This window comes from Colossoma macropomum, unplaced genomic scaffold (assembly GCF_904425465.1).
Source record: "Colossoma macropomum unplaced genomic scaffold, Colossoma_macropomum, whole genome shotgun sequence".
Classification (NCBI taxonomy): domain Eukaryota; kingdom Metazoa; phylum Chordata; class Actinopteri; order Characiformes; family Serrasalmidae; genus Colossoma; species Colossoma macropomum.
The window spans coordinates 28,107,512-28,134,831 of record NW_023494790.1 but is presented as its reverse complement, the minus strand read 5'-3'; the positions used below and the strand labels follow the sequence as shown (position 1 = coordinate 28,134,831).

Here is a 27,320-nt window from a genome sequence, read left to right as displayed (position 1 = left end):
AAGTGTTCCATCTTAACCCATTCATCTTGGACTCGCTCGGGAGCGCCCTCTAGTGTTTGAGCAACCCGGAAGATATTACAGAGTGGTAATCTCTCTACAAGTTCTCTGGTAAAGGCTCTGCAGACGTGTACTGGTCGGTTGAGTCAGGTTACCAAAAGTGTCCTTCGTTCGTTACAGTTGTTCTCGTGTATATAATGACTACAGCAACTCAACGTCTCTGTACTTTATCAAACCGCAAATTCAGAGTGACTTCATAGCCGGTTTGCCATAAACTGTCGGACACCGGCCTCCCTCAGAGCAGCGAGGCCGTGTATCTTCATCAGCCAATCAAACTTGTGCACTCTCAGGGCGCGCAGAGTGAAATGGGCGGGGAGCAGCAAAGCGCGAGGAGCCTTTCTCTCTCTCTCTCTCTCTCTCTCTCTCTCTCTCTCTCTCTCTCAGGACCTTGAAGCCATTTCGCCGAGTTACAACCTGAAGGAGAACCATCCGAGTCGGACTCACATAAACACTCCTCCTCGTGTTTGGATACCGGTTGCCCGGCTCTCGCGTTATGACGGGTCTGGACCGGCGGCGCCGCGCGTCTCTGGCTCTCGCGCTGAACCTGGCTGCGATGCTGCTGGCCGTTTCCGCGCTCGCCACGAGCCACTGGTGCGAGGGCACGCGCAAGGTGGCGAAGCCTTTCTGCACGGGGCCCGTCCCGCTCCGGCAGACGCACTGCATCCGCTACAACAGCACGACCGGCAGCAACGACAGCCGCCTGGTGCAGTACGTGTGGGCGACCGGCGAGGACAAGTTCGTCCTGAGGAGATTTCACAGCGGTATATGGGTCTCCTGCGAGCAGAACATCGACCTGATAGGTGAAAACCTTTTTTTCCCTTAACTGCGTGTTTTTGTCCCTTCCTCTCCAGCCCGGTCTGAAGAAGAGGACCGGTTAGCTTTTTGGCAGCTCTTTTAAAACTACTGAAAAAAACAGAGAAGTAAACAAGTGACTCAGCCTGAGGCAAATGTTCTGGAAATTATCTTCAAAGTTAGAGAGTGAAGTCGTTTTCCGGACTCAAGAACAGTCACTCCTGCTGAGTCCTTCATTTTTGTGAACATTAATCTGTGCTGGTGTCGTTACGTTTTAGGATTTTGTTATAATTAGATATGAGGATTTAGACTAGCTGATAAGCTAATGCTGTCAGACAGTGCACTCTTTAAAAAAGATTGTTCCTCAATGGTTCTTTAGTAAAGAGAAGTTCTATTGAGGACCACGAGCTCTATATAGAACCTTTTTCATGCTTAAATGGTTCTTTGCATGGTGCAACGGTTCTTTAGATTGATGGAGAGTGTGTTGTATATGGTTCTATATATCACCAAAAAGAGTTCTTCTGTTGTTACATGCTTGACCTCGTAACAATAGCAGAACCCCTCCTGGTGCTATATAGAACCCTTTTCAAGAAGGTTCTATATTGAACTATTTACAACACAGTCTTCTTCAATCTGAAAAACCATTTCACTGTGCAAAGAACCATTTAAGCATGATAAAGGTTCTACATAGAACTCATGGTCCTAAGTAGAATCATTGTTTTCACTAAAGAAGCCTTGAAGGACCATCTTTTTGTGTGTGCTTAACGCACCAGATGCCCCTCCAAACCCACTGACCGACATAATGCTATAATGAGTCGAGCATGTATGACTAGTCACACTGATATAGTGAAAAATTCAAAATTTTGGACTGTTTGTGTGAAATGTAGCCTTTTCTTTCCCCCTCATTTTCTTAAAATGATATTTTAAAGGTGAAATGGTCTTTTCTGTAGAGTCTGGAATGTAGGACAGTGTATGGGTGTCAGAACTGAATAAAGGATCAGGATTTACTGAGCTGTAAACATGCTTTCACTCTTTATAGGCCTGTGTTTTGCTTTGACATTGGACTGTACCTCGTAGCTCACAGCCACTTTATATTAATCTTCATTTATATCAGCTTGTTCTTTCTCCATCACAGTAAAACCACCAGTTCAACACGTGCAGTTCTAAATGTAGGCTGTAGTGTGTTTATATTGGAATATTCATTTTACTGTTCCGTTTCTATCCCCAGGTGAGAAATGTAGAAGTTTTATAAACGTCGCACCACCTCATGAGAGAGGTAAGTTCATTTCTTTTCTCTGGTTTCTGTGAGGATTTGGGGGTGCGTAATCAGTTGTCTTATGTGACTGAAAGCAATGGCTTCCGTGCTTTCGTTGTCGTTATCTTACCCTCATCGTGACTTTAGAGGGACGTGAATTCAATCACGTTTGAGGCTCCGTGTGAGTCAGTCACCTGCTGTCTGCTTACTCTGTATTGATCATCAGGTTTTTTTGTGCATAATGACTAACATAACCCTCTTGGGAGTCATTTTGACTCCTTTAGAGTAATTGGTTCACGCATCCTTCAGTCAGAAACACGTACATCTTGAGACCGCAGTTTTATGAAGGTGAGGAGACTGTAATGCTCTAGACTAATTCATTCAGTCTTCTTTATGTGCTACACAGACTCTGCTGTCTTCATATGAGCACATTTTGCATAGTTTCATGGCTAGTTTCAAATGTAGTCGACATGAAATGAACTTATTAGACATTATAACCTCCATAATGTTGTCACCTTTGCTGATACATTGGATGTTAAATAATTATTATTAAATAGTGAATCTTAATATATTTTTAAATGTCCCCCTCACAAAAAGTCTTTCAGTTTCAGCTGTTTTGAATTGTAATTTATTGAAAAATCATGCTGTTGCTTTGTCTGATTTCTTCAGAATGATGTTCTTAGCAGACACATACAAAAATGATGAGAAATCCTCTGGGAGTCCATAAAATATGTAGGTGCACATACATGCTTTAAAAGCTTTCAACACTGAAATTCTCCCTGAAATCACAGCGTTCAGCGACCTTCATGTGTGAATGTTTGAAAGGCTCCTGAGGAATGGTGTGGTGGGAGTGTGAGGCCGACCTGGCCGCTGTAGTTTCAGGGTTTTCTTCAGTGTCAGTGTGTCTATCAGGACTCAGCGGAGCTAATCAGTGACAAGATCAGTTTTGCTGCAGCCTCTGAGTTCATCTTGATAAAAACCTCTGACCTCTGATACTTGTCTGCTCCCATGGATTTCTCTGGGGTCTGTCTGCAGTACCTCTCTCTCTCTCACACACTCTCTCTCTCTCTCTTGCTCTCACTCTTTCTCTCATACTCTTTCTCTCTCTCACACTCTCTCTCTCTCTCTCTTGCTCTCACTTACTTCCTGTATCTCTCCTGTTTTCTCTCTCTCTCTTTCTTTTTTGTTCTTTCTTTTTTCTCATCTCTCACTTTTGCTTTTCTTTTTATCTTTCTTTTGCTGTGTTTCTCTCTTTTCTGTTTTCTCGCCTCTATCATTCACTTTCTCTTGTCATCTTTTTTCTCTCTCCTCTCTTACTCTCTTGTGCCCTCTCTTGCTCTATTTCTTTTGTTTATCTCTCTTGTTGTCATTCTCTTTTCATATCTCTCGGCCCTCTCTTACTCTCTTCCTTCTTTTTTCTTTGTCTCCTTCTTCTCTCACTTTCTGTCTTTTCTCTTTTATTCTCTTTCTCTCTCCCTCTCTTTCTGTGTCTCTACTTCTCTCTCTCTGTTTTCTGTTCTCTCTCTGCCCTCCCCCTCTGTCTCTTCCCTCTCTTTTCTTCAGGGGTATTGTGGCTGTGTATTGTGGCTGAGTGTCTGTATATTCTTCTCCTATCCACTGGGGGAATCCTCATGTCCATCGAGGTCTGCCATTTTGGGAATGTCATTGACGGCCTCAAACTGAATGCCTTTGCCGCCATATTTACCGTCTTGTCAGGTAACTGCTTCATTTGTTGAACTGAGTTAACAAACTCGCCCTAACTGAAAGCTTGGCCTCCGATTGCATGGCCAGATTTGGAGAGCTGCAAATTGGAAAACATGGAGCTCATCATGATTCAGCCCCATGAAATGTCATATTTTGCATATCTCTTTGATCACCCAAAGTCTATAGTGAAGGATTGGAGCATAAACAGGCTGGAGCCGGAGTGGCAGAGCACATTTTGGATATTCTTCAGGAGCACTGGCCTGGCTGCCTGGCTGAAACTGTCACTGTTCTCAAAGGATGGCGGTGTTTGTAGTGTCAGGAGAGTGACAGTGTTAGATGTTTGTGATGCTGCAGTCTGGCCTTTGCTTTTCCTGAGAGCTAGCTGCCCCAGCCACGCCGCTGCGGAAAGCACCCGGCGCTATACACACAGAATTGCGGCTTCGTGGTCCAGATCCTGTGTAAGCCTCATGGTATCAAATCCTCTTGAATTTCATCCAGGCTATTTTTGACCTCTTGATTTATTTAAGGGCTTTGGGCAACACATGGACAGAAAATTAATACTACCTTAAGCCAACATGTGTGTAGGGTATTTGACGTAACCCGGCCACTGAGATCCATATGTAGCAAAAGACATGTGAGGGTGGGGGCTTTGTTAAAGTCCTTCAACATAGGAAGGGATTAATTCAGTTCCGTTGGAGCACCAACTACTTGAACTGTGAAGATTCACAGTTGCTGTAGTTTACTCTGTTGTATGTTTTGTGATAGGTTTTATATTATCATATGGGGCTGTTACTATTGATCATTTTAGTAACCCAGTAATCTAGCTGTTACTTGGACAATTTGATTAGTAATTAGAGTTTTATAAAAAGGTCAAATAATAAAAATGGGCTCATGTGAACAGTAACAAACTACGAATAGCGTTTTAAAGATTCCAATAATCTGTAAAAAAGACTTTATGAAGTAAAAGAAAAAAAAAATAAAGAGGAGAATTTAAAGGCCTCATATCAAATAAAACAGTCCAAAACAGTTCCAGTGTGTAAATAGTGTGTAAACATTGCTGAAATTCAAAATACAATTGACTCCCTGATCTATACAGTGCATCTATGAAAACTAAGCTGAAAAATTTTGTGATGTCATGAAAACCAACGCATTTATGTTTACATATACACACACCCATTCAGCAGTTTAGCCCTGTCCATTTATATCAAAGTTCAAAAGAGCGTTTTAGTCCTGACTGCTTTTTCAGTGAGGCACAAAACACACAGCCAATCAGAAGAGGTCATTTACATCCATTGCAGTGCAATAAACAGAGGCCACCCTTCCTTTATTTTATTTCCCATCAAACGGCCATTAAAGCCACAGTATACGATTTCAGTCCAGTACACTTTGTGTCAAATTCAGCAAATATCTCTTCACAGTCCACTAACTCTCAGTTCTGTATGTGCACTGGAAAAAATTCAGATGTATGTGCACAGCCCTGGGAAATAAACAAAGTGTCTCGGACCGAACCACACAACACTGTTCCAGCCGTTCAGCAGCAGGGGGCATTCGTGCTCACACCCAGGACAGGGGGAAGGAGGGGTAACAGAATGTAACTACTGCACCATTTAAGATGGAACAGGAGAATTCGAACAAGAAGCTGACTTGTTGAAAGGCATGGAAAGGGATTAGAAGGTTGCTCTGTTTCTGCTTAACAGGTGGGTAACATTAACTTATTTTTACCTACTGAGTAGGTCAGTATTGTTTTCTCTTGTTTGCTTATGTTTGTGATAACTAATCACAACTGGTTAGCTTTGCAGTAGCAATTGTAGCGACAGTTTGCTAACCCACAACCTAGCTAATGTTAGTTACTTTGCTAGTTGTGTCACTGTTCAGTCTAACGTTATAACATGGTATTTGTCTGTACAATGTTTGCGAAGATCTAAATAAACAAGTTTGCTAGCCAAGTGTTGTTCGCTTTGGCAATGCATTTGGGGGGTGGAGCTTCTGAAGGAGCACTGAAGCATTTTGCTATTGAGTTCAAATGCCAAAGTCATTCTCAGAGTTGTGCACTGACCCTTTAAGTAAGGGGGATATTTCTGAGGAGATTAGATGTAAGAAATTTGATTGCATAAGGAAGGGGACAGTTGAAGGAAAATAACTGAAAAACAGAATTTTTCAAAACTTCAAAAAATTACGAACATATATAGAGAAAATTGGACTCCTAACAACCATGCAAGACCAGGTAGACCACCAAAACTGTCACGATTAGGTAAACAGTAATTAAAGCTTTCATTTTTAAGTCATATTAGAAAATTAACCTCTCTGGCTTCAGATCTGAAAAAATCTACAGGTGTTTCTGTCCATCCTTCAACTGTGAGAAGGTAACTCAATGACATGAGTCTGAAAGGATTTGTAGCTGTCAAGAAGCCAATCAAACAAAGAAGCTGTTCTTTGGAGGTGTGGAAAATGATCCCTGTGGATTTCTTTGAAAAACTCATTGCTTTGAAAAAGGGTGGCCACATTAATACTGAAAAAACTGTTGATATTATATTTAGTTGTTGAGGCTTCTGTGTAAATTTCTCCTAAATGTTCGTTTTCTGCAGTTTTTTCTGATGCTGAAAAATGAATGAATTGTGCTTAATGTATTTTTTTTTCTCTTTTCACAATTTTAATATTTGGTACTGATAGTAAAACATTATTCTCTGTTCATTTTGCTCTTGTGTTGTTGTTCTGCTGTCCGGTGTTGACCAGAGGAGAATGGGTTCCCCTTTTGAGTCTTGGTTCCTCTAAAGGTTTCTTCCTCTTGCTCTTGGAGTTTTTCCTTGCCTCTGTTGCCATTGGCGAAAGCTCATGGGGGTTTGGACCCTGATTTTTCTGTAAGCTGCTTTGTGGCAATGGTTGTTGTAAAAAGCACTATATATAAACTTTGATTTCACTTGATAAAATAAATAAATAAAGGGTGGTCTCTGACTTTTGCACAGTACTATATATCATGATTAAAGGCATAGTAAAGAAAGTACATTTTGAATTAATATGTTTTTAAACATTACAGCCCTATTATCGTATTTGAGAATTCTCGTTAAAATATTTCTCACTTATTGGTTTATTCGCTCTTAAATGTTGCTAAAGAAGACAGTTTTTAGTACAAGGCCAGCCACACATATTTGTCATGACACGTTCATAATGGCCATCAATAGGATGAGCTTAATCCATTCTGTTTTTGAAGTAACTTGCATGCACTTTGACCATAGTCTGTATTGTTTTTCTGTTGTTTGCAATGAATAACAGTACAAAGTACACAGTGTATTACATATTAAGGAAGACCTTTCAAAAACACAGTTATGTCTGCTATGACTTTTTTGATTATTGCAGTATTACTACTTATTTGGCCCAAATGAAGCTTAGGGAAAGCAGAATTTAGCACTGTTATGCTGAATGTGGTCTCCTTTTGTGTGGTTCAAGGATTTTGCTGGCATCCAAAGTAATCGGATTGGTGGGAGCCTTTTTGTTCTTCTTTTTTTATTTATTTATCTTTTTGTGATGAAGTCCGCACAGAGGAGATTTCACACCATGGTGGGTTGACAGATATGTATGTTATTCAGTGAGACTTTCTGAGCTGAAAAAGAGGGGAGAGGGAGAGAGCAAGAAAGAGCAAGACACAGACAGAGGAAAAGAGGGAGATAATACCATATAAATTGACAACATAGTAGTAACACATGGATTAGTACTTTCCTTTCTTATAGGTGTACTTCTGTAGTTGTATGATTTCCCAAAAAACTAATTTCACATAATGCTTTTTAGGTTATTGTGCTTATTTATTCCATGTGCTATGCAAACACATTGCACCACATCCATTGCTTTGCTAACGCACAAGTCAATTTAGAGGATAAACACCAATTGACCTAATATGTCGGACTTTGCGTGTTCCAGATAATCTCCTATCACACTTTCAACTTGGCTATTTCTGGCGCTGCGTGACTCTGATTGTCCTGACTCAAGGTCTGAGTAGCTGACGTTGTTGATTAAGTCTGCATTACCATCTGGACATAAAATTTGCCTTCTCTAAAACTTTCATGCACTGACCCCATTAAGCAATGCCCCTGAACTGCACCAATGTGCTACCTACACTAGCCAAAGCTGACAGTCTTCATTAATTACAATCTTCCATCAGCTCCCAAGTGCTCTGCCACTGGGGTTCTCACTGAATAATGAAGGAACAGATTGGTGACATTGAGATGGACCGTTAAGTATTAAGACTACTCAGATGTTTAGTCAGAGTAAGTGGAGATTTAGAGTATTTAAGTGTGTAGCTGGATAGATGAAAAAGAGCTGTCTTGTTAAGAGACTGTTCTGGAGGAGGCAGGGTATTTAATGCATTCTGCTGATGGAAAATTGAGAATATACAATGTCCTCTACTGAAAGACTAATGTGCCCCTCTTTTCCTGTTATGGTATAACATTGCCCCCTTATGGCAAAGCACAGTAATGTCAGCTTGGAATCACAGGAGTGCAGTAGTGCAGTACTACAGCACATCTTAGCTGCCAGCTTATCTTATCTTATATTACATCAGTATTGCATCACATTATGTATAGCATTACAGTACTACATTACATCAGGCCTGTCACATTTATTACATAATGGCCCGATTGCAGTTATTTGAGCTAATCACAAATTATTTAATCTGACCATAATTACTTTCCACTGTGAGGTTTCTCTGTATGTTACAACAAACAGAATTTCAATTGGCTGGGTTTCATCCACTGGTTTAAGGCAAATACATATGAATAAAAGAAGGCAGAAAGCGCATTTACTGAGACGTCATGGGTCAAAAACAAAAAAAAATCTGACTTTTTATTTGGTTCTATGAAGTGTTTAGAGAGTGGCGGTAAGTAACATTTGTTAATTAGGTGTTAAAACACCTTTAGATGGCAGCAGTGAGTAATGTTTGTTTATTAGATGTTTGTTAAGAACACCTGTAGAAGGCAGCAGTGAGTAATGTTTGTTTATTAGATGTTTGTTAAGAACACCTGTAGAAGGCAGCAGTGAGTAATGTTTATTAGATGTTTGTTAAGACCAGCTTTAGATGGCAGCAGTGAGTAATGTTTGTTTCTTAAATGTTTGTTAAGAACACCTTTAGAAGGCAGCAGTGAGTAATATTTGTTTATTAGATGTTTGTTAAGAACACCTTTAGAAGGCATCAGTGAGTAATATTTGTTTATTAGATGTTTGTTAAGAACACCTGTAGAAGGCAGCGGTGAGTAATGTTTGTTTATTAGATGTTTGTTAAGAACACCTTTAGAAGGCAGCAGTGAGTAATGTTTGTTTTTTAGATGTTTGTTAAGAACACCTTTAGAAGGCAGCGGTGAGTAATGTTTGTTTATTAGATGTTTGTTAAGAACACCTTTAGAAGGCATCTGTAATATTTGTTTATTAGATGTTTGTTAAGAACACCTTTAAAAGGCAGCAGTGAGTAACATTTGTTTATTAGATGTTTGTTAACATCTTTAGAAGGCATCTGAGTAATGCTTGTTTTTTAGATATTTGTTAAGAACTCCTTTAGAAGGCAGCAGTGAGTAATGTTTGTTTATTAGATGTTAAGAACATCTTCAGAAGGCATCTATGAGTAAGGTTTGTTCATTAGATGTTAAGAACACCTTTAGAAGGCATCTGTGAGTAAAGCTTGTTTATTTGAGGTGGAGCTGTCATCAGTTGGGAGCTTCTGGGTATCAACAGCTAAGAAATAAGATAGCTAATTATATATCTAGCTACTTTAGGCTTGCACTTCAGTAGTTACATTAAATTATATTTAATATTATTTATAAATTAATTGTCAGCTAAAATCACATAATGTATTGCATCAGTGATTGTTGTAGGGCATTATCTTGCATTGTACACTTTGAGGTTAAAGCCATGATTTGGCCCAAAATCCAATTTATGTTATTTACTGCCATTTATCTCAATTTTAGTCAATCAGTTCCCAGAAACCGTGTTGAGTTGTTAAGTGATCTCAAACTTGATTGTGTTTTTGGCACTGTATGACATACTGTTATCATACAAATGGACAGAGGTGGTTTGCACAGTTAAAATTACTAGTAGAAGTCATCCATAAGCCTGAATAGTGTCTGTGCCTTTGATTATTTTTTATAGATTTTAATATGTCAGACAGTGTCAGAAACCACACAAGTAAGTCTATTTGAGGTAAATAAACAACTCAACATGGTTTGAGCTGAGGGCGTTGATTTAAGCATGCAATTTGCATGATGCTAATAGGCGGCAATAAGCTTCCATTAGTTGTTTGTGCCAGTGTGAAACTAAAGAAGCAAAAAACTTTGGACACCAAACATGTCTTGGCTGACCAGCAACATTTAGGGTAAGGGTAAAATCATTTTAACAGTTTCCATACAACTATACCTGCATTTACATTTTATGTTTGACTTGACGTTTGATTGTACTATTGCAGGCCTTCTTGGGATGGTGGCGCACATGATGTACACAACAGCATTCCAACTTACTGTAAGCATGGGCCCTGAGGACTGGAAACCCCAGAGCTGGGACTACAGCTGGTCTTACATGTAAGCTTCTCATACCCTTCTTTTAGCTCAGCAATGTCTGCTTAACTCTTCATAAACAATCAATGGCAGTCAGTTTGCTGGTCACTGAGACTTCTTGTGATCATGTGTGGATGCCTTTTTCCCTGCAGCTTGGCCTGGGGCTCTTTCACTGCCTGCATGGCATCCTCAGTGACCACCATCAACAGGTACACCAAGACCATCCTGGAGTTCAAGCACAAGCGGAGGAACATCGAGAAGAATCTGAAGATTAAGCAGAAGCTGCTGGACCTCGACTCCCCAGACCAAGTGTGGGACATGTACATCAGCTCAGTCCCCAGCACAGCCGAGGAGCTGTTGGACCTGTCCAGCTCGGCCCGCAAACTCTCCAACAACTCGGTTTTCCTGGACCTCAACGACATGCCTGAGCAGCAGGGAGAGGAGTACTGTTGAATGTTACCTTCCCCAGCACTAAAACTGCCCCCGGAATACAATACAACCCACTGCCGCTTGGCACTGCCACATGCTCTTAATGAACTGAACCTGGCCTCATCTTATACTGAGGGCTGTGACCCGGGAGAGCCTTTTATCTGGCTTCTCCACAGAGATTAACTGACTGAATACTTTAAACTGTTTTTTTATGTACTGTGCTGTAATGTTTGCTGAAGGTGACACTGTGGTTATTTATTGATTTTATATTTATGTATAGATATTATATGTTTAAGTATGAACCTCATTTTGGCACAGACATTGGAATATTCTTCAAAATTCTTGCTTAAAGTTGATAAAAAGAAGGAGAAAGGCATTAAAACTTTTAGGAACCTTTTCCATCTAATTTAAAATCTTGTCACTTTGTAACTAAACCACAAAGCTCTAAAACGCTAACTATACAAGACAGAAAAAAACGTTTTTAACTTTAAAGTGCGTTAATTTTATTCCTAGTCATTTTGGATGCCTTCGGTTAGGGAAAAAATACATGATAGCGACAATACGCTAATACTTAGACACTTTCCCAGGAAAGTGAGTTGAGTTTCTCAAGATTTAATCAGTTCTGAATTTTCTTTCTTTTAAAGTGATTTGAAATGACACATGCCTGTTTTCTGTTGTCTACATATACAAATTATATTGAGTGCCTTTGCTTGTGCTTCTGATGTTGGTTCTGTTTAACCTTGGCATGCTGATAACTGAATGGACGTTTATTTGACAGTAATTTACCAGTATTTCAGTTGTACATGTAATTCATAACACCAACACCAACCAAATTTATCCACGAATACTGGCACTGGACCAATCTTGTACCTATTTCTTTCCTACTTTAGGGGAAGATATTAGTTTGCTTTTGTATACAGCTAAAATATATATATATATATGGAGCATCCATCTAAAATGTATAGTGAAAATTAGTGGGGATACACTTCTAAAATGCATTCAACAGAGTGCACTAATTTTATTGTAATGTATCATTATGTGACTGTGAAATGCTGTTATATTTCTACATGAGTACCAAGATATATATTAAAGCTGTTTGTAATCAAGTCACTGAATTCATGAATTTATTAGCTTAAGTGTGCACAGGCTTAGACTTAGCTGAACTATAAAAGGGGTAAATAGGACAGGATGACATTCTTATCCAGTTCATCTGTACTTGAATTTTTTGAATCTCTGTTGTCATGCTTAACCGACCTTGTGTAGATAAACATTTTTAAATGAGGTAATACTGCATAATGACTTTCTAGCTGATCAGATTGTTTGGGTGTCTGTGCTACCAAAACAACTGTTTACATTATTATGTGCCACATCTGTGAAATGCATCATCAAAATACATTTAACAATTATGAACAACACTGTTAGCTCTTTGTGTCAGCTAATAGCAGACTGTTCATTTCTTCTTGTTTACAAGTCTTTAACATGGCTATCTTTTGACCACATTTAACAATCATGAACAACCCTGTTAGCTGTTTGTATCAGCTTATATCAGACTGTTCATTTCTTCTTTTTTTACGAGTCTCTAACATGGCTTTATTTTGAACTTACATAACGTCACTGTCCAAAGAAAAACAAGTATCTCCAAAATAGTAACTTCACAGGAGAGGGCAAAAATGCTCTTACATTGTAATGTAAGTTACTGTAAAGAGATTTTATTCCAAGTGATTTTAGAGCATTTCTATTGGTCCATTCATCATGAAATTTTCTCATAACATACAGGACAGCTATTGTGTTGAAATGATGTAGAAGACTAAAAATCGACAAAAATGGAGATACATGGTTTTCTTCGGACAGCGACGATATGTTAACTAAGTGCTGTCATTGCTTAGTTTATTTTGTGATGTTTGTTTGCACTGGAAAGTTGTAAAATGAAGTTATTGCACACAGGATGAATGAAATGTAACAATAAAATACTTTCAATCTTGAATTTTGGAAGCCTGAGGGAGAGAAACGTTTGAATGGCCACAAGGAGGCACTGCAGTTGTAGTTTTGATATGATATACTGCCCCTTCATTCAGTGACAGCACTGACGGTAGATGAATCGCACACTTATTATTTACCTTTTTTTGTTTTTATTTATACCTCATGATGGAATCTCTGAGATTTGACGTGTCTTTTGACCAGAGAGATGTTAAACACACTATGAACCAAACGTGCTTTGCAAATCCTGACCATTTGACAATGATTCAGTTTTTGCAACATCCCCTTCCCTACTATATATTTCCAAATGCATTCACATTTAGACAGTATTTACAAAAAGGGTTTTATTTTTTCCATGTGTTTGTGTTTCCAACATTGGTAGCAAATACTCAAGATAAATCTTCAAATTAATTTAACAGCTTCCTTGGCCATGTTAGTGCAAAATCATGCAAGCAATAGACAGGTCCCGAATTCGGCTTTTGTGTGTCTGGAGTATTGTCAACCACAAGAAGATATAAACACTTTCTACGAATTCAGGGTGTAAATGTGACTGTACAGTTTACCTTATGGATGAACACATCAATATCTTATTCCCACCTAGGCTGAATCTCAAATAGCCCCCTTCTCCCTATGTAGACTCTCACGCCAAAATAGTGCACTATACGTGTAACCCCAGCAAAGCCAATGTGTTTTCTTCTGAAATGAATTATGTCATTTATTTATAGCATCACTTATGGGTTCCAATTCATATTGGATACTGAAAATCCATTAAACTAGCAAAGGGCTTAAAAGGCCTGATAAAATAGAGTGGCAAGAGCATGTCCTGCTCTTAAAGATGTTCTTTATCACAATTAAAGTATGAAATGTAATAGCAATATAAAAATGGCTATTTGGCTCACTCTTTTCACATGGCTTAGACCTTTACCATCTGTGGGGTCTCAGCTGTCCCACAGTCAAGCACATGGAGCGGACCAGTTCTTGGCCACTTCCATGGAAAGCAGTAGCATTTACACTGGCTAGGTCCCAAATCAATCATGAGTTACATTGCATCACATCAAAACTGTTCCATAGCACCTCGTTTTGTATGTCACAGTCCTGTAGTACAACGTCATGTACAGTATTTTACATAATTTACCAACATAAATCAGACTATAACAATTTTCATAGCAATTTCTTCTAGCCGAGCTCCTACAAATGATGCCCAATCTTATGACTGCTCATTTGAATCTCTCTACTCTCTTCAGTGTTGTTGGTTCAAATGTACTCACACTCAACTGTTTCATGCTGCAGTCATAAAGCCTGACTGATGGATATGGTGCCTTTATTTGAACATCAACAAATGCTAATTTGATTACCTCATCTTTCACTCTAGATCACACAGTGCATCATATTTAGCCTCTCCCAATAAATCACTCAGTGATGGTCAATGGCACTTTTCCTAAATGCTAATAGTCTTTCCATTGTTCGAATCACTTCTATCTCGAGACCCTGGCCGAGACTGTGGGCTTTAAAAGCACTAAAGATAACTAACTGCATCAAATATTTACTCAGCAGAGCAGGCACAGCAGCTCCCATTAAGAGTTAGTGCCATCTGCAGCTTGGTACGGCGTGACTGAGAGTGATTTTTGAGTTCCTTGTTTTTTCACATGGGTTCACCAAAAGAACAAAAGAAACATTCTTTATTGCCATCCAAAGTCCATGCCAGCCATTTGGTAGAACTTCAGATTGTGAGGGTGGTAGAACTCCCTCAGTTTCTGTATGACCTCAGGGTTGACGCGGACATGCGTCCGGCCTTTGGTCTTGCCCAGGCAGTGGGGCTTGCTGCTGCCCTCAGGCTTTTTGAGGCAGGGGAAGCCCTTGGTCTTGTTGAAGTAGAAGTGCTTGTCTGTGATGATACGCTGCAGGCCCAGGAAGTCCTGCACACGGCCCAGCTCTCCGGCCGGGTCGCTGATGAGTCGCTCGCCGTGGACAAAGTGGATCTGCGAGAGCGGGAAATAGGCCAGCCAGCGCTCCAGGTGCCTGGCGTACAGGCCGATGTACAGCGGGCTCCACAGAAAGTCTATCTGGCCCATCGTCTGGTTCTTAAAGGTCAGGCTCTCGAAGCTGGGCACGCCGGGCGTCTTGGAGACGATTTGGGTGTAGTCTGAGATGGCCCGGGTGATGGGATCCCGAACCACCACAATCAGCTTCACATCCCGAGACATGGCGTGGATACGTGCTGGTGTCTCGGGCGTCACAAAGTACCTCGGCGTCTTCTCCATCACTATCTGTCCATCCAGGGCCTTGGGCATCATGCTCCTAAAGCACAAACAGCAAGAGTTTTAACCACCTCCTCTTACGTTTTGCTTCATTATTTCTGACTCATAGCTCATTAAATGAAGCGAAAGTAATTCCGTCAACTTACGATCAATAACACGTTTGTGTTTGCAAGTAGAAATGGCTTTTATTATGATTTGAATTTTATGAAAAGTCATTTTTGTGCATACGGGCTTGTTTTTCAGAGATAAAAATAAAGGGGAGAGCAGGGCCGTAACCTAACTGGGGTAAATTGTAAAATGTAGTGATGTGTCACAAACAAGTAGGTTCTTCGAGTCAGTTCTTTTAGATGAACCAACTCGTTTTAAAGGGACTTTTTTGTAAATTAAGATTAAATTAATTAATGATGAAGCTGTAATTGAATATGAAAGGACCCCTCTCCTGGATTTCTTTGCAATATTCTGGCTCCGCCCCTAGCCGCATTTCCAAGTGTGCCTCTGTAGTTCTTCTGATTTTTGACTTTTACTTGCTTTTATTTGTTGATGACTAGTCCATGGATTTGCCTGTTTTTTGCCTGTCTGCCTATCTTCTGATCCTTTCCTCTCGAAATTCATCCAGTCAAACTACTTATCAACATCAACAACTTATTTTTTAAAAAGATTTATTTAGAAAAACATAATGCAATTTTTGTTAGATTTTTAAAAGGGAAACTAAAGTTTTATTGCAATTTAAATTATAGATTATGTCATAAACTTGATTAATTTTGGAAACCAAAAACTGACAATGCTACTGAATGAAGAGCCTTTGGGGAGCTGAAAGAGTCAGCTAAGCCTAACTCACTGAAAAAGATTCGGAATGCCTATCACTGTTAACATGGATAGTTTATACGGTTAATCAAGTTGAAGTAGTATGTTTTGGTCACATTCTCATGTTCCCATAGCAAACATCTCCAGTGCATTTTAACAGCACTGTGGCATATATTTACTCTGAACAATTAACCCAGCCTATGGGGGAAGTCTGCAACATTAAGCAACAAGTAACATTTGCACTCCTGCCACCTTCAGCAGAATTATTCATAGATGGTAGACACTGGAAACAAAGTTTATGTTTTAATTTGTAGCAGAGATGTGTAGCTTGCTTGTATAAACAATATTAATTGTGCTCAAATACTGGAAAAATTTATTATTCAAAAAAACACCATCTGGTTTTGCCCCGCTCTCCCCTACAGAAAGTATTCAGTTAACATAGAATGTAAATCAAATGTAAATGTAGGTCATTATCTAACTATTTCATTCATGATATTCTTATATTTGAATAGTATAGCAAAACAACAGTAAAAGCTCTGAACCATTAAGGGTTAAAAATCAGGACACAAACTAGTCCTAGACTTACTTTTTCTTCACTCCTCATCAATCCTGTTTCCCCTACAGGCCCTAAGATCTGTATCCCTTAAGAACAGAGTTACTTTTGCCAACGCACTATTGATCCACTAAATCACATCACGCCTCCAGCATATGCATTAGAAGTGGAGATCAGGACGGCAGAAACAGAGCTAATGAGGTGACAAGGCTTTTGTCCTCCAGCAGATCAGCGGAGGGCTTTGGGGCCGGCCGTGTCACTTATTGGCTGCAAATGAGAAGCCAGGCGGCACTGCTTCTCTCTTAGCTCGTCTCTGTAAGTGCATCAGCGATGCTGCTAGTTGTGCAGATGTGCAGGCTGCATCAATCAAGGGAGGGTTACTGCCATACAAGGCAAAACAAATGGAATGCATGCGCTTGTGTCTTACTCTCCACTCTTGTTCTGTCCAGCAGATGGGACTCATTTAGTTTAAGTGGCTGGAAGGCTCACAGGACTTAATGGACCTCCTGCATCCCACCTGCTTCTGAGAATGACCACACCTAACTTGCGCTTTTTCTACTTAACAGTTCGTGTTTTTCAAACTCTGGGTGAACAAAGTAAGAAATGCAAAAACTGCTTACAAGAATAGCCTAAAAACATTGATGTGATCTGATGTTATTTCCAGCCATCCCAGAGCCCTGTAATATGACTAGGAAAATGGTAACTGATGAGAATGACTCAGCATGAACACAGAATATTTGGGGTGGGCATTATAATGATAGGCTATCATTATCATGATGAATTATAATGACAATATTCTTACACCGAATATATCATCAGAGTACTATTAGAACATTGAACAACTGCATGTATCATAACAAATACAGATTTAGACCAATTATAGAGAGCTTCCAAACAACAACCAGTATATAGTAACTGCATAGTAGTTGAATGAATGTACAATATCATCAACAAGTTTTATTCATTTTTATTTTACCAAATGTTAATTTTTTTCTTGCTGTTTCTTAAATACATTTTTGCAACAATTCAATTATTTTTTCCTTTAGAATTAAACAGGCTGTTATTGTTACTGTGCCTTTAAGGCTAATATTCAGTCTGATTGATACACCACTGGTCAAATGACATGTGACATGATGATTTACTAGGTGAAAACACTTAAACTTAACATCTGCATGGAACATGCATAAATATAACACATTTCTACACAATTCTAATTTTAATGTTACAATTCATTTGCTGAATGAGAAAATGTGGCATGTGCAAAATTTATTGGCACCCCTTCAGCTGATCCACTAGTGTTATTTTTTGTGAGGTCTCAGAGCTTATTTGACTCATTAGGCCTTAATCCAACTCAGGTGTAGACAATTCCAGAGCATAATAAATTATGTGATCCTTCAAACCTCTGAGGGTGTTGTGCTTACACTCAATGGCCATGGGCTCATCTAAGCATACTAAGGCTCTGAAACTAAAGATAACAAACTTTCTGACATGTCATTATGAAATGTAAATTGCTAAAGCTGCTAAAGTCAAGACAAGATCTGGAAGACAAAGGAAAATCTCTCAAAGGAAAAACTGCTTGTAGACTGGTCATGTATTCAAAGCAAAACCCCCACATCACTGCCAAGAACCTACAGAAGATTTGGCTGGCACAAGAATAGTGTTGTACTGGCCCAATGAATAAAGAATAGGAATAAGTCTGCTACTAAGCACTGGCTGAAATGGTGCCCAAACTATACATATGCCACATTTTTCCAATGTGTTAAATTTAGCAAATAAATAATAACTGTGCATTAAAATTCTGTGCAAAAAAGCTTGTCCTGTGCAGAGGTGGGGTTAAATCTTTTTACTTAGAAAATCACCAGAAAGTGTACTTTGACCAGGGGTGCCTAAACTTTTGGACACAACTGCATGTAAATGACTTCTGTTCTGACTGTCTTGTATTGTACCTCAAAAAACAGACCAGGCTGAAACATTCTTAATAAGGCAGAATAGACAGATCAATGTAAATGTTTTGGTTTTTCATGACATCACAAGAACAATGAACTCAAAACAGGCTGTTTCGCAGCTTAGTTTCTATATACGGACTGTACAGACTTCACGCTCTTTCTGAATTTGCATGATATGTGCCCTGTAACATGTGTTATATAGGAGCTTATTCAAAGGTATACAAATACATACAGAATTACAGGCAGCAACTCTAAGAAAAGATATTCAGGCCTGTATGAATGGGTCACTGAGGACAGGCCATCTGATGCTTCCAGTGTCCTCTGGCGGGATGTAGTCTCCCTTCTCTGTGCCACAGTCCCTGCAGCATAAGCTCCTATCAATACAGCAGCCCAGAGCTCCGTCAATTCTTTGGCCACACTGCATTATCAATGACTTCATCTGGGAAAGCACTTAACCTAAAGACTTCCCTGTTTACCTACGTCTATAATGGGGCCAGCAAGTCTATTAGAGATGCCCATTAATTATTCACTCGCTTCTATTGAGGTGACCTATTCGTACTTTCAGCTGACCCCTCCTCCTCCCCCAACTAAAGCAAGATCCTTTTATATATGCAATCCTGGGTACTGGCAAACATACAAAGAACACATTGCTGTCATAACAAAAGATCTCCAAAATGGTACCTATAAACGAAAAAAAATTTAATGTACCAAATTTGGGACTTTTTCAATTGGTCCATTCATCATGAAAGGTCCAAATAATGTAAAGGGCAGCTGGGATTTCAAATGTTGAAAGAAAAAGAAAAAAAAGAAAAGTTTTTCAAGATTTTGATATTACACTGGCGATATGTAAAGGAAAATGCATGTGTGTGCAGAACATGGCAAGCTTGCAAGAGCATGGCGATCTGCTTACGCTGAATAGAGAAAATCTGAGCGAACAAGAGAAGAGATGTCAATCAAAAGGTGAAGTCCATTAGCAGCCTGTCTTACATTAGCCTGGGAGACAAAAATCACTGATGCAGAATAGACTACGGAGCTCTGGCCATTTGCTAGCATGACAGAGCTCATATAAAAGCCTAAAAGTTCTAAAAAAAGAAAGCACAGAGTGCTCTGAGGTCTATATGCTGTTGGATAAAATGTTGTGTATACCACTTAGACATCTCAGACTTCTCCTCTCATGCCCTTTTCCCATGCAGCACAATCTGTATTCTATTGTGTAATACATCATGGTAAATATATGATAAAGACTTTTCAGGTGAATGTTCAGGAAAGGGTAATTATATTTCTGGTTACAAATTCCCTCAAATTGGCTCCAGCAATCCTGATCTCTGGGGATTAGTAATGCTTTGTTGGTTAAATATTGGCAGAATGTTAACAGTTTTCGAGATCACTCTAAGCAATATGTATTCTCCCCACCAGCTCTGAAGATTCTCCATTGTTTACCAAGTTGCATTGTGCTCTGCAATATCCCAGTAGCCCAGAGGAGGCAGCGGATAGGTTCCTCCTAATTGAGGCTGCGTTTTGGCCCAGTCTCTCAGAGGTATACTGAATAAACCAAATGGTGCCCTGGGTATTGATCATGATGGGGGTATGGTAATTTGGGCCTCAGCTGGTACGAGGGTGGCAGGTGGAGTGTGTAGATGGGCCACTCCATGGCCTCATCAGCAGCTTGCTGCGCACAAACAGATGTGAGGCAATTACCCTGTCTTCTGTTCAGGCATCACCTACTGCTAGGGATGTGATAAGAATTTAGCCTATTTTTTATGAACCTTAAAGGGGAATTCCAATTTTTTCAGCATCATTTAATCATTGAGATGTAAACAAAAAAAAGTCATTCAGAGTGGTTTGATGTGAAATGCTTCATTCTGGAGAAACTTACTGACGGAATCTACACCACAAACGCTATTTAATTTACTATCCAAAATGAATGTACATGCGTCTTTTGAAATTGTATATGTAATGTCATTAATAGAAACATTAATAAGTAATATAAGTTATTTCCTCTCCACACTGGATGTATTTAAAAATACAGGCTAAAAGCTTATCACAAAACTAATATACAATAGCATCTCAGATATCAAGTTAAGTATTCATATACATTTCACGTAATAACTTTCTATGAGATTTTAAAGGCATGCAACTCTTCGGACATCTGGTTTTTATCATCACTGCTGTGAAGAATTCTGACACTCTGAAATGATGCACTTCACTCCAACATGCTCTGATTTAGTTATTTAATCAATTTTATTATGCAGAAACATTGAAAAATCAGTGGAATTCCCTTTTAAATCATTCATTCCAGTGAACACATGTGATAACCGAAGATTCCAAATGTAATCCTTAAAAATATGCAGTGTCACATCTAATGCACTGGACAATGCTTGCAGCAATAAAGCATCTTATTCTATTCAGTTTATCGTACCTTTTTAGCCTAAGTACTTAAATCTGGCTGCTATTTTTTGCTATTCTGATGTATTTGTTCTAGCAGCATTGCCTCCATGCATAAAACTGCTTCCAGTGCTGACCAGAGCCACTTCAAATATGAATTCCAAATGTTACCATAGTCCTCATTAAGTCAATTAATGAAATAAACAGACATCTGAAGGTGAAGACCGTTATATTCAAATGTGAAAGAAAGTATTGTATGGTGGATTAGCTCCCTGGCATTCGTTTGCTGCAAAATCCTGCAGTCATTAGAATAGAGTAAGCATATGCATGCAGTCAGACAATGGAGCAGCAGCCACATGAGAGCAGTGTGTGTCCATGTGTGGTGTGTGTGTTTGTGTGGGTTTGGACCCAGCCATCCATTTCTTTGCATGGTGGCCATTAAAGGCCCAGTCAATTGTAACTGTGCCCTGTCCACTTCCCGTAGACATCCATCATAGAGGGGGCTGGGACGGCCCCCCAACCCCCCCCAACACTCACCCCCACACTCCCCTGAGGCACCTAATGAGAGCTGAATTACAAACCAAGTGTCTAGGCCTTATGGTGATTTCATAAACTACAGTATATTCCTGCTACCAAACACACCTGACCCCCACGTCCACTGAGATACACGGCCAAAAGTTCTTGCCAGACTGTCTCATGGTATATTAGCATATGCAAAAGTTATGACATCATTTATTAATACTGTATGTCACACTACAGCCAAACACATCTTAAACATGTTAGTTTATAGATATTAAATATATTACTTTTATAAAAAAGTATTAATTTAAAATATTTCATTGTTCACCAGGTAGAGAAGGAAAAAATGCCTTCTTAGTATCTCAAAATATTGACTTAATATCTCAAAATGATGACTTATTCTCTCAAAATGTTCAGAGTATATGTCAAAAACAATGAGTTATTAAATTTCAAGAAACAAAGTAATTATCAAGTAATTAAGTTATTATCTAAATAAGTCATTATTATGACACAGAAACACATTATTTTTATATATTTAGTCAATGTTTTGAGAGAATATGTCATTATTTCAACATAGTAAGTCATTATTACAAGATATTAAGCCACTATTTTGATGTTGTTTTTAGTTAATATTCTCAGAAAATAATTATTTTTGAGATACTAAGTTGACACACTGCTCCCAGTAACAGAGAAAGAGAAATAATCATAGGTCAGTTTTTTCTGCTCTACTTCACAGGAATGGGTCCATAAATCAGTTTATTTGCATGAAATGTTGAATTTAGTTATAAAATCACTAATCCAGAATAATTCAAATTTAAGCTCAATTTTGATTCAATTTCATATTTACTTTTCTAATTTGATGTTTAAAATGCATTTGATAAATCAAACATATCAAACATTCTCTAAAATTGGCTTGAATTAATTGCAGCCATTTGGATGTATATATTCAGGAAGCCCTCATAAAGTAGTTGTAATGGCATATATTGACAGAAAACATCAATAATTCATAAAACCTCAAACAACTTGCCTCGCTTCCAGCACAGACCTATCAAATAGTCATGAAGGTAATACTAAGCTGGATTCAGGTAATACTGTGAGATAAATCTTCCCTCCTCTGTGGCTAAAGATCACACGCTCAGCCCTCATAATTTGCATTGCAATTATTTTTCTGTGTTGAAAGATGTGTTTATATACACCCAATAAATAACATCCCGAAGACTGGCTCTAAGTCCATGGGTATGAATTTAAATTTCCATGTTAATGGCCGCTCTATGAATTGCAAATGAATTCTCACAACGTGACGACATCAGATGCAACACACTGGAGAACTACTTTGCAGCTCTATCCAATATGTGACTGTGCATTATCTGTCATGGTGAGAAAGCATCTTAACATGAAAAAAATATGCCAGCTCATCTTCAAGGGTTGCCTCGAGGAAACCCAATCCTACAGGTTAAACTACCAGGCCCCTCTGCTATTTCAGAATCAATATTATTGATGCTACAGAGACTAAAAATGTGCACCTAAGGATGTTTCATAGCTCTCTCTCTTGTTTCTGAGAGCATTTTGCTCTTTTTTGAGAAAGGAAAAAACAACTTAAATGCACCAAAGGTTCATTTTTACCTCTTCTCACATGCACCACTCGCTTACATGCCCACAAAGCAGAAAGTCCATTTCCCTGCAGGTTTGCAGGGGCGGCACCAATGTCATGCACTGCTGAGGGTGACTTTATGGCAAATAGCTTCCTTATGAGAAAGTGACAGTGTTGGCGTCTGAAACATGACCTTGCTGCTTGCGTGCAGATTATGCCTCGGCAGGATCTAGCCTCTTGCTAATTGTAACTGAATCTGCGCTGACCAAAGCTAACTGGCGTAATGTTTGCATCAACTCAAGGTCAAGCGCTGGGGCCAATCGATCGGAAACACACCATCAGTGCAGAACTTCATCTATCTCCTCCGGCCTTGTACATGATCTTATCCCAGATCCAGCGCTATTTGTTTCGCCTTTGTCAAAAGATATGCATCCGAAACGCAGCCGTAAGAGCAGCCGTCTGCCTCTCTAACCCCCTCCCACACCTATAGATTGTTATCTACTCTTGATAACATGATTAATGACCAGGTCCACTCTATAGGACCAGCGCTGAGGGCTGAGGACAGACACAAGATTTTGTGCTTGGCTGCTTGTCCATAAGCTCCTCTGACCTTATGAAGTGCCTGGCACACATAATTATCTGGGGTGGAAAAAGTGACTCGGGTTAAAGATCAATTGACAGGTCTCACAATAATGTCAAGTGGTTTGCCATGCTGTGAGGTCCATCTGCTCCTGAAGGGATGACAATCTGCCTCATAGATCTCCTGTGTATGACACCGGGGGCGTCAATGCCCACATCAAACATCCACATCAAACATTATAACCATAATACATATTTAACATAAAAATATCAAACACTGCCCTTTACATATTGATTTGCTCAATGCAATATTATCAGTGCTGTTCAAGTATGAAGTAAAAGGCAAATTCCGGCATTTTACTTGGTGTATTTGGAGGTGGAGGTCAGTTACGACCACGACTGAATTATAATCAACTGCAAATTGACCTAACAATTAATCAAGGTAATTAATTGAGTTTTGCCAACTCTTTGAACAACTTGAGGTTTATGACGGTAAACAGACTACAAAAAAACATTTGGCGTGACCACATTAGCAATACTGAGAGAATATTCAATGAGCTTTTATTTTTTTAATGAATCTTTTCACTAAATAAAGAGTTCTAAGGGGAAATTTAGTTCTTTACTCTTAAAAACGTTTGGTTACACTATAGCAGAATTCACAAATGGCACAAATTAAGCAGTCCAGTTCTTAAATCAGAGAACATCTTAGATGAAGCAGTTTGGCTGACAATTGATATTATCAAATATCACAATAATGTAAATATTACACAATTTATCATTCTTTCATTTTCTTTCATGTGCCCTGTTTTTATTACTTCATCCTTTCACCACTGCATTTGTACAATCATTAACATTTGATGAAATATGTCATATTTAAGTTTTCTCATAGAAAATCATCAAAGTGTGTCTATTTTTTCATTTTGGTTTCTTTCCCAATATGTCAAATTCAGCTAATAAAAAGTAATTGTGCATTAAGATGTTCTCTGTAGGGGATGTGTACTTATTTTAACTTACAAAGTCAACCAAACATGTAATTTGACCAGGGCTCCTAAAGTTTTGCATATGACAATATACAACAGATAAAGTTGCACTTAACAACTACTTAAATACACAAATATACTTTCAACACCACTTGGGAAGATTTTAATGTAAATTTTCACTTTCTGGAAAGCATGCAAATAAAACAAAAGAAACTCTAGTACATTCAATCTCCTCTCTGGTAGAGGGTAAAGTAAAGAAGCTTGTCCAAATGAACAGGAATGAGGAGATCCACAGCATGTTAACTGTGTTACTTGCCATATGTGCACAATAAAATAACAAATATAAATGAGTAATTGAGTAATATTCGAAGCCAGTTCTGTTGATAATTATATGGTAATTATATTACCATCAGGGAAAATCTAAGCCATAGGTCAAGGTTTTGAAATGTTCACATGTGGTACATCGTAACTGAATTTGGATCATGGTGATATCGTTTATCACAATCATTCTGCAGACGATAGCCATTTGTCTAATGTCCAAGCTTAATACAAGGCCCGAAAAAGGTGAATAAAGCCGCAAACATCTTACTTCTAACAGAGTTTCCCTGAGTCTCTACACTTGCATTATGTGGGGCAGGAGTGTATGAAGCTCTGTCTGTTCAAAGTAACATCTGTTACAAAGATGATTAACGCTGAGAACTTATCCAGGCCCTCTTTAGCGGATTGAGGCGGGGCAGATGGCATTATATCTCCAATTCACTCAAACGTCCATGAATATTATGCTATAGTGTTATTTATTATTTTACTCTGGTTCTGTCTGGTGGACAAAAGATCCTCATATTTCAAGTTGATGAATATGGAAACTATTCAAGTCCTGGAACCCCCCTGCCTCGCACTGTATTCCTCCTTCTAACACATCTGAGTCAGCTCATCAGCTCATTATCATAGCTCTTAATGAGGCCCCGTGTTAGAGCAGGGAAATCACTACATGTGCAGATTCCCAGGACCAGCATTAGGAGCCACTCTAGTGGTCTCCAGACTGCCGTGTGGTTTCCATATTGACTAAAAGAAGGTCAGCTCTCCCTTTAGGCCTGTTGTGAGTCCATGGATGAACTTCTCTCACTCTCTCTCTATCTCGCTCTCCCTATTCCTGTACCAGTTTTGTTAATAATATATACTATAATAAAGCATTATATTATTATCCAACTTATTGGAGGAAAGTATAAACTACCAAACCAAAATCTTTTATTCAGTCCAGTATTGTCTCACAACCTGTCTGATAAATGATGTCTTTCTCTACCTCTGTCTCTGTCCTTTCAGAAAGCATGTTGCGTAAATTACAATATAATCATGGAAGAAACTTTGATTGTCAAGATTTCATGTTTCATTAATATCTCAAAATCTTTTTCTTTATTCCACCCAGTGCATGTATACACCCAGTATATGATGTAACTCTGTCTAAATCTGTCTCGCTACATGTTTGTATTTTGTCACAGTAGTTTTCCATCATAGAGAAGAACCATTTTACCATGCAAAGTACCACTTATTCAAATGGGTCTATGAGTGTTCACCATTCTATACATAATTATTTTCTTTACTAAAGAACCCTTGAAGAACCATTTCTAAGGACTTGTATCTTCTATTTATATATCTCTTGATAGATAGATAGATAGATAGATAGATAGATAGATAGATAGAACCATGAACACTCAAAGAACCATGTAAATGCATAGGTGGTTCTTTGTAAAACAGGTCTTATCTATTATGGAAAGCATTTATTAAAATGACTCTAAAAAGCACCAAAAATGGTTCTGCTACTGTTATAACTTATAATATATAACAAATAATCTTTTTTGGTACTATACAGAGCACTACTATTAAAATGTTTCCCTCTTTTCCTCTCAACTTTTGTCTATCTGTCTCTCTCTTTACCTGTACCAGCTGAGTCCTCGGCCGTAATGTCTGTCGAAGAAGTGGGGCTCCGAGCCCAGCGCTCTAATGTCCGGGTGCAGTCTGAGGAACTCCAGCAGCGCTCTGGTTCCTCCCTTCTTCACTCCCACGATGAGGGCGTGTGGGAGTCTGCGGCTGGCCGTCCACTCTCTGCCGGAGCTGATCATCTCAGCCTCCGCTCTCTGCTCCACCGTGCTGTTCCTCTCATGGACTGTCGTTTTCAGCAGCAGTACCGGCGCCTTTTCTCCCACGGCAGCCTCGCAGCGTCCCGCTATGAAGTAGAGCAGGCAGGCGCAGGCCACGCCGAGCGACAGCATCACCACAACTTTCTGAGCGAGTCTCCTCAGGTCCAGCGCGGGGCTGTGAGCGCTCGCCATCCCGCCGAGGAGATCCGCGAAGAGGCCATGCTAATAACGCCGGCTAACTTCAGCTGTGAACCCCTCACACATGGCAACCACACTCAACTCACTCCAGCTCAGACTCCACATCGTCCTGTCTGTCCTTCTCTCTCAGTCAGTGAAGATAAACACCGCCCGCTCTGACACGAACAAACACCAAACCGGACCGGCTCTTCTCACATATTCCAACGGCTGAGTCGCGAAAACCGTTAACAACCTACACGAACACAGTTTTTAAATCTCCGCGCGCTGACGACGCCTGTGTCAATAAACTCTGAGGCTGCTCACACGAGCCGCTCTGTCAGGAGGAAAAGTGGTGGAATTCTCATGAACAATTTCAGCGCTAAATGAAACGTAAAAATATATTAAAATGTATACCGAGTTTTAAATCTCCTCGCTGTCTGTTTGGTCTACAAACTCTCCGTCAGATTCACCGTCCTCTCCTCTCATTCATTAAAGCGCGTGCGGCTCAGGGCTCCTCTCTGATTGGACGGTCGTCGCCGAGGGGCGGTGCTAATCCGTCTTTCCTTAACTGATCGAGGGCTTAGTGTTCAGTGTGTAAACAGCAGTGATGAGGTTCACCCTGTCTCACACAGAGCTTAGTGTTATTTTT

The 27,320-nt window shown here is 39.4% G+C and overlaps 2 protein-coding genes across 2 annotated transcripts; one reads left to right on the top strand and one right to left on the bottom strand.

Annotated features, from left to right (window-relative positions):
• Positions 1–550: 550 nt before the first annotated feature.
• LOC118809523 (germ cell-specific gene 1-like protein) lies at positions 551–12,376 on the top strand. Its single transcript, XM_036572928.1, has 5 exons — positions 551–857; positions 2,078–2,125; positions 3,668–3,820; positions 10,251–10,362; positions 10,491–12,376. The coding sequence occupies exons 1-5, from the start codon at positions 551–553 to the stop codon at positions 10,789–10,791; spliced, it is 921 nt and encodes a 306-aa protein (XP_036428821.1). The 3' UTR covers positions 10,792–12,376.
• A 2,047-nt stretch (positions 12,377–14,423) lies between these two features.
• hs3st3l (heparan sulfate (glucosamine) 3-O-sulfotransferase 3-like) lies at positions 14,424–27,115 on the bottom strand. Its single transcript, XM_036571745.1, has 2 exons — positions 26,292–27,115; positions 14,424–15,042 (listed from the first exon to the last, which is right to left on the bottom strand). The coding sequence occupies exons 1-2, from the start codon at positions 26,684–26,686 to the stop codon at positions 14,424–14,426; spliced, it is 1,014 nt and encodes a 337-aa protein (XP_036427638.1). The 5' UTR covers positions 26,687–27,115.
• Between the last annotated feature and the right edge of the window lie 205 nt (positions 27,116–27,320).

Bases quoted from the DNA above. Each gene is read 5' to 3' on its own strand.
- LOC118809523 (XM_036572928.1), top strand. From the start codon at position 551: ATGACGGGTCTGGACCGGCGGCGCCGCGCGTCTCTGGCTCTCGCGCTG. The intron at 2,126-3,667 runs GTAAGTTCATTT...TCTTTTCTTCAG, and splicing joins CGCACCACCTCATGAGAGAG to GGGTATTGTGGCTGTGTATT. The intron at 10,363-10,490 runs GTAAGCTTCTCA...TTTTCCCTGCAG, and splicing joins GACTACAGCTGGTCTTACAT to CTTGGCCTGGGGCTCTTTCA.
- hs3st3l (XM_036571745.1), bottom strand. From the start codon at position 26,686: ATGGCGAGCGCTCACAGCCCCGCGCTGGACCTGAGGAGACTCGCTCAG. The intron at 15,043-26,291 runs GTAAAGAGAGAG...TTTGTGCTTTAG, and splicing joins CGAGGACTCAGCTGGTACAG to GAGCATGATGCCCAAGGCCC.